The 7,636-nt window shown below is 47.3% G+C and overlaps 1 protein-coding gene across 4 annotated transcripts in view; it reads left to right on the forward strand.

Moving 5' to 3' along the window:
- The window catches only part of PPP1R8 (protein phosphatase 1 regulatory subunit 8), a 23,571-nt gene extending 17,740 nt beyond the window's left edge, over positions 1 to 5,831 (forward strand). For all 4 annotated transcript variants that reach the window (XM_007097930.3, XM_007097929.3, XM_042996420.1 and 1 more), the window contains 2 exons: positions 2,121 to 2,185; positions 4,355 to 5,831. In XM_007097930.3, coding sequence (XP_007097992.1) covers positions 2,121 to 2,185; positions 4,355 to 4,708 — 419 coding nt within the window. In that variant the 3' untranslated portion in view covers positions 4,709 to 5,831. The remainder of the gene's footprint in view (positions 1 to 2,120; positions 2,186 to 4,354) is intronic.
- Positions 5,832 to 7,636: the final 1,805 nt, after the last annotated feature.

A 7,636-nucleotide genomic window follows, 5' to 3' on the forward strand; every position in this document is an offset into this window, starting at 1 on the left:
TCCTGTGGGGTTGAGAAAAAAGGTGAGGATGCCTTTTTTACAGCCCTCATCTCCTTCCTAATGAGCCTGGATATCTTTTCCTCTTCTTCCCTATAGAAGTCATTCGTTTGTTCATTCACTGAACAAAGATTGGTCGTGAATGTAATGCCAGGGTGTATTGTTTAGAGGCATCCTAATCTGTGAAAAGCCAGACCAGGGGTTAATTACTCAAATAGGGAATCTTTGTTTTCCAAAGGGATTCATAGGAGTCTTTCTTTTCTTTCTTCCTTCCTTCCTTCCTTCCTTCCTTCCTTCCTTCCTTCCTTCCTTCCTTCTTCCTTCCTTCCTTCCTTTCTTCCTTTCTTCCCTTCTTCCTTCCCTTCCTTCCCTTCCCTCCCTTCCCTCCCTCCCCTCCCTCCCCTTCCTTTTCTTCCCTTCCTTCCCTTCCTCCCTTCCTCCCTTTCCTTCCTCCCTTTCCTTCCTCCCTCACTCTCTTCCTCCCTCAAATTGGTTTCCATATAACACCCAGTGCTCATCCCAACAGGTGCCCTCCTCAATGCCCATCACCCACTTTCCCCTCTCTCCCACCCCCCATCAACCCTAGGAGTGTTTCTTTTAATAACAGTCACCCTCTATGCATTTAAAATAAGATAAACAACACCTATTAGGGAAACTTCCTTTCCCACCACTATATTAAGACAAAGAGGTCTTGGAGTGGGTTTTTAGTAATAATAGTAAGTCTCCCTTCCTGTTTCCACACACTTAGCCTTCAGCAAGAAAGCTCCTGTTCATCCCAGGCAGTCCAGCCCAGTGGTCCCCTCTGTGCTCCAGGAACACTGTTTTGCACCCCTCCGTTGTGTTGTAGCCTGTCTGGCTTTTCATCTGTGACCTCCTTAAAGGCAGGACAGTATCTTGCTCTTTACTTCCATCCTTGATGTCCAGTAAATGAGGCATGAGTGAGTGACCAGCTGCAAGCACATCCCTTACTTGGTCTTAGCACTTTCTTTCTGCAGCAAATGAAGCTAGAAACTTTATAGGGCACAATAATGTGTGTGTATCCTGTGAAAAGGGGGCTGGTCTCCATGCCACCTCGACAGGGGGCTTCAAATCCTTCAGTAAAATTCTTGATTGTATACAGTTGTTCAGGTCAAAGGCCAGGTTAAGTCGGAAGCCCTGGGCCTAAATCCTAATTTCTGTTATTTGCTAATGAGCAGGCATTGGCAAGGTATGTGGTATGTGGCCGCTTCACATGTCTCACGTGTCATCATTTTATCACTGGCTTGGGGTTGATAATATCTGCTCTTTGGTTTCTCTCTTCAAAAGGACGGGGGCGCCTGGGTGGCGCAGTCGGTTAAGCGTCCGACTTCAGCCAGGTCACGATCTCGCGGTCCGTGAGTTCGAGTCCTGCGTCAGCCTCTGGGCTGATGGCTCGGAGCCTGGAGCCTGTTTCCGATTCTGTGTCTCCCTCTCTCTCTGCCCCTCCCCCGTTCATGCTCTGTCTCTCTCTGTCCCAAAAAAAAAAAAAAAAAAATTCAAAAGGACGTATGTGGGGGCACGTGAGTGGCTCAGTCGGTTAAGCGTCCGACTTTGACTCAGGTCATGATCACAGTTCGTGAGTTCAAGCCCCATGTCGGGCTCTGTGCTGACAGCTCAGAGCCTGGAGCCTGCTTTGGATTCTGTGTCTCCTTCTGTCTGCCCCTCGGCCACTTGCACTCTGTCTCTTGCATTGTCTCAAAAATAAACAAACATTTTAAAAAAAATAAAAAAAGAAAAAAAGGACGTATGTGGAATGGAAAAAAACTTGGGGAGGGTAGGTACAGTGCAGTGGTCCAGGGCCCAGGCCTATTTCTGGCTGCTTGAACACAAATCCTGGTCCCCCCACTCTCCAGCAGGGTGACTGGGCCAGGCAGCTCACTCATCGACGCCTGAGTATGTCTGTTAGATGTTGATTGTAGCAGTACCTGCCTCATAGAGTTGTGAGGATTTAACATGGTGCCAGCACTCAGTAAACACTCAGAATTGCTAGCTGTATTCTACTGTTTGAATATGAGTTGTTGTGGTTACTTTGTTTGCAGTGAGCCCTGTTCCCTTAATCCTCTCAGCAGAGTATCAAACTAATTACCCTCTGGTGTCTTCTGCAGAGGATGTGGATCCCTCAGTTGGTCGCTTCCGGAACATGGTGCAGACTGCAGTGGTCCCGGTCAAGGTAGGAAGCACATTGTAACACTGTTCGGAATGCCATACAGTCTGGTTTAAAAACCCACTCTTTTGGGGTGCCTGGTAGGCTCAGTCAGTCAGCATGCAACTCTTGATCTTGGGGTTGTAGGTTTGAGCCCCACGTTGGGTATAGAGATTACTTTAAAATCTTTAAAGAAAAAAATGAAAATAAAAAATAAAACCCCACTCTTTTATGTGTAGGTAAGTGTTAAATGTGTGCTTAATTAAAATTGTTTTTTAATGTTCATTCATGTATTTTGAGAGAGAGACTGTGCGTGTGTAAGCAGGGGAGGGGCAGAGGGAGGGGGGGAGAGAGAGAATCACAAGCAGTCTCCATGCTGTCAGCACAGAGACTGATGCGAGGCTCGATCCCACAATCATGAGATCATGACCTGAGCTGAAACCGAGAGCTGGACACTTAACGCACTGAGCCACTCAGGCGCCCTGTGTGTGCTTAATTTTAAAACACATTCTTTGTTCCTCTGTTTTTTCATGCTGTAGAAAGACTTTCACCCCACCTGAATCTAGGGGATCCTGGAGTGCCATAGAAAGGCTGCAGGCGACTGGCCAGCTGGATGCTGTGTATAAATTCTGATGTGATGGGAGCCTATAAGTTTACCTCCAGCAGGGTGCAGAGAGGCCCACTTTTCTTTAGCCTTGCCCTTCTGGCTTGAAGTCAGCTATTAGGGGAGGAGGAACATTGTCGCGTTTCTGCATGGCACCTCCAGCTTGGCCGTGCCTTTGTCTTGTGGTTGAGAATGGTGCAGATAGGAAAGCCAGCCCAGATCAGGATTAGGTTGAAAGATCAGGTATGTTGAAGAACCAAGAGGTGGAAGTTACAGAGATGTTCTAATTGCTCGACATGTGGAGGAACTACGTGGCAGCTGGGACTGTCCATAGGGGCAAGTGACCCCTTGAAATAGTGAGACCTGTCAACAGAGATATTCAAAAAGTGATTGGAAGATGCTGGTCACAGATGCTATAGAAAGTTTTATTTAAAAAACAAAACAAAAAATTAAACTTTAGATTGATAATATCTGTCAAATTTCTGGTTAGTCTTTTTTAATCCAAAAGGGTCAGAGGGTTGAGGGGGATCTTTCATGAGCATTCATAAGCCAGTGTGAAAAAGTACAAGATGACGTGTTTCTCTGTTGTCTCCATAGCATTCAGGTCACGTTTCTCCTTGAGCTCCTTCCTTCCTCCCTCCCTCCCTCCCTCCCTCCCTCCCTCCCTCCCTCCCTTCCTCCCTTCCTCCCTTCCTCCCTCCCTCCCTTCCTTCCTTCCTTCCTTCCTTCCTTCCTTCCTTCCTTCCTTACTTCCAAATGTTCTGTTGTCATTAAAGTATAAAACCAGCAAGAGGAGCCTGGCTGGTTCAGTCGGTAGAGCATGATCTCGGGGTTGTAAGTTCAAGCCCCTCGTTGGGTATAGAGATTACTTTAAAAAATAAAATATAAAACCAGATGTTTTTACTTCTTTGTCAATTTTATTATGGTATAATTTACATATGATAAAATACATTTAAGTGTACAGTTTGAGTTTTGACAAATGTATACACCTGGGTTACCACCACCATACTCCATGTATAGCTTTGTATCACCCCAGAAAGTTTACTTATGTACTCTTGCTGTCAGTTCCCCACCCCCCCGCCCCAGCCCCAGGCACCCAGTGAACTGCTTTCTGTCACCACAGATTTGTTCTGCTCTCAGATTAATGTTTAAAAGTCGTGTGGTCAACGTGAAGATACTAACTTTTTACTTAAATACTTGTATTACTTGTTATCACCACTGTTTCCTAAAAGGGCGTTTTTAAAATCAAAAAAGAGAGGGAGGGGTGTGACCTTATGACAAAGAGTAGTCACTTAAACTGGGTAAGTTTTACTTTATGAAAAGCTCACACGTCCTCATTTTTCCCAGTGCATTGTAGGATGGTGAACACTTTGTGTGGAGCAGTATTTGGGAACCATCAATGTTAGACAACCACTGTCAGGTGGTCTCTTCAAACCCTGAGATTTCAGGAGAGTGAAATAGGTTGTCTAGGAAACAAAACAAGCTACAGGGTTAGGGGCCTTCTTCAAGTTTTCTAGGGTTGGAATAGAAAAGGCTAACTGACACCCTCTCGTGTCTTACCTCTTGTCTCCTCTGTTTCTTGTGAACCACAGAAGAAGCGGGTGGAAGGCCCTGGCTCCCTGGGCCTGGAGGAATCAGGGAGCAGGCGCATGCAGAACTTTGCATTCAGTGGAGGACTCTACGGGGGCCTGCCCCCCACGCACAGTGAAGCCGGCTCTCAGCCACACGGCATCCATGGGACAGCACTCATCGGTGGCTTGCCCATGCCATACCCGAACCTCGCCCCTGACGTGGACTTGACTCCCGTCGTGCCGTCAGCAGTGAACATGAACCCTGCACCAAATCCTGCAGTCTATAACCCCGAAGCTGTCAATGAACCCAAGAAGAAGAAATATGCAAAAGAGGCTTGGCCGGGCAAGAAGCCTACACCTTCCTTACTGATTTGATATTTTTGGTCATGGAGAAGGGTGGGATTGGGTGGGAATTGGGTGGAAGGGTGACGGGGGAGCTAATGAACTAGGGAGAAAAACTTTCCATGTGTGCGGTCTCGTCTTTCAGAATGTCTCCTGGGGCCCTAACCATGTAATGTTAAAGCTGGGGTGGGGTTGGACTATCCCATAAAGACCTGTCTTCAGAACACTATGAGTGTAGAACAGTGTTTCATATTTCCCACTAGGTAGGCTGCCCTGGCCCTTTCCCAGGCCTCTTCCATCACCACCTTTTTCTTTTCTTCCTCGTTCTGGGGTCAGTTTGATTTAAAGTCATGTGTACCCTGGGGAGAGACTCCAGGCCCTCCGGTGGCATCTAGAGCTGTGCTGATGGCAGCAGCATCACCAGCCTGTGGGTCCAGCAGCCTGGTTTCTGTTTACTGTCCCTGCAAGTCCCAGGTAGCAAAGGGTTCGCCATGGATCCCAGGTCTATCAAAAGAGGGTTTAGAATTCTTCAGTTAAGCTAAGGTTTCAACTCAGAAATGTTTGCCTGGGTCACTGGTTTTGAGGTCCAATAGTTAGGCTTTTTTCTCTTTTGTCCTTTCTGTTGGAATGAGAACATTTTGATTTTCTTCATCTGTGACCAGTGCTGTAGATACAGGTGGGTAGTTTGAAACTTACGGTATTGTTTGAACTTCACTTGTTTCTCTTGTCACACCTGAGTACTCTACTTGCTGAAGTTTTTCGTTTGATTCCAGAGTACTGTCCTCTACTCTTTAAGGCATTGCTTTCCTATTCAAGTGTGTTATGAAGGCAATTTTTAAAGGATATGACCAGTTAGAGCAGCAATTCCAATTGAAAAAATTTTACTTTGCAAGTAACTGATGTCTCTAAGAGGACATTTTTAGGTGTTGGTTCAGAGGCTCTTCCCCCCCCCCCCACCCCCTTTACTGAGAGCTCTCATAACCCAGAGCTCCAGGACTCGGCCCAGTAACAAACACAGGAGACAAAGGTAGCAAACAGTGATATGAGCTTTGTACAGAGATTTGTACATTTGTGTAATAGGCCTTTTCACGCTTTATGTGTAGCTTTTTACCTGTAACCTTTATTACATTGTAAATTAAACGTAACTTTTGTCATTCGTGCAGTCTGTGATTCGGTCGCCATCACGGATTCCCGCTGCCATCAGGGAATGTTTTGTCGGAGGTGCAGGTAGGCTTGGGAGGCGATGCTCTGGCCCCGTTTTATTACCACAAATAAAGATGCCCCCTGCCGAATGTGGAAATTCTAATTAGAGATTCCAGTCCCCAGACTGACGCCTCACTGAGCAAAGTGGGTTAAGAGGTGCCTGCTGCCCTTCATCGGGAGGCAGAACCACAGAACTGACACCGGGAGGCTGGGCTTCGGGACACTGGTCCCCGGTGGGTGTTGCCAAAGCCTGGCCGTCCTCCTGCTCTCTGGTTATAGCTGCTCACGTCGGTGCCACAGCTCAGGAAGCTAAAGATGCATAGTTTTATAGGGGATTTCAGCCAGAGTTAGGATTGAACATACGTGTCTTGCATGCCAGGACCTCATACGCGGGGAGTGGCTTTGTGATGGAGATGTCAACTAGCTTCCAAATCCCTTGGGTTGAGAGGCTGGCCTTGGAGCAGGAGCAGCTTGCTGAAGAACAGGGATCCATAAAGTCACAGCTGGACAAAAAGTTGACCTCTTAGCTTCTTGTAAAAATGAGGGTCCTTATTTTAAAAGGACACCTTCCTCTTACTGTAGTGAAGGTGACTGTTAGTGCTGGTTAATAGTCCCTCACTGAACACCTGTCTACCCTGCCCACCATTACAGCAAGTTTTATTTACATAGCCCTAAGGAGAGGCCTGTTTTTATTTCCCATTTTACAGATGAGAAAACAGACAAAATCAGCTTCCCTGTGATCCCATTGCAGTGAAATCAGGATTGAAACTCTAGTCTGAATCCAGAGCCTGAGCCTTATACAGCCTCCAGGATGAGCTAAGCTGAAGCAGGTGCTTGGCCTATGGGGAGCACACCATTGTGCTCAGTGGGCTGTAGCTCTGTGGCTAGGTTTCGTTGAAGTTTAAGGTTTATTTTTTTACTTATTTTTGAGAGAGAGCAAGCAGGGGAGGGGCAGAGAGAGGGAGACAGAATCTCAAGCAGGCTCCGAGCAACCAGCACAGAGCCTGATGCGGGACTTGAACCCACAAACCATGAGATCATGACCTGAGCTGAAATCAAGAGGCAGAGTCTGCTCAACTGACTGAGCCACCCAGTCACTCCATGTTTAGACATTTAAAGAAGAAAAGTGTTCCAAACTGAACAACTTAGTGGAAGGTGTGTTAAAGGGCTTCGATCTAGTTTAGATGATAAAGTAAATCCTTCCTGATGAGAGGTTATACTATGTATTATTTGGTTTCAGAATTTGAGTTACAGAGTGAAACTTGCAGTGGGTCTCAAAGAAGGCCCGCAGAGAACATCCAAGCCTGCCAAGTAACATCTTTCCCTTCAAGGGCCCATTTGACTTCAGTGGAAGCAGGGCTGGCTTCGTTTGGTGGTTCCAGGACACAAGGAGGCTTTGTGTGGACACCTGGCTTACCTGGCACCATATTTCTGGTTTATTTCTGTCACGCTGTAGTGCCTCTCAGAGGTGAGCTCCGCAGGGAGCGGCCTCGCTGCTCACCCTTAACTTGGCTCGAGACACGACCACAGATGGATAAGCCCTTCCTGCTTACCACAAGGACCGGCAGATGGCTATTGCTCGAGTAAGTGTGACGCTGCTGTGGGACACAGCCTCTCCCCAGCCTGGGACACGGACCCACTCTGGAGGGGAAGCGACCACAGGTTTCCCCAGAGTCCTGTGCCCACTGATGGGCCATCTGCTTAAGAGGGAGGAGAAGACCTTTGTTCCCTCCCCAGGGGGGAGAGGCGGCAAATCCC

This window comes from Panthera tigris, chromosome C1, assembly GCF_018350195.1.
Source record: "Panthera tigris isolate Pti1 chromosome C1, P.tigris_Pti1_mat1.1, whole genome shotgun sequence".
Classification (NCBI taxonomy): Eukaryota; Metazoa; Chordata; class Mammalia; order Carnivora; family Felidae; genus Panthera; species Panthera tigris.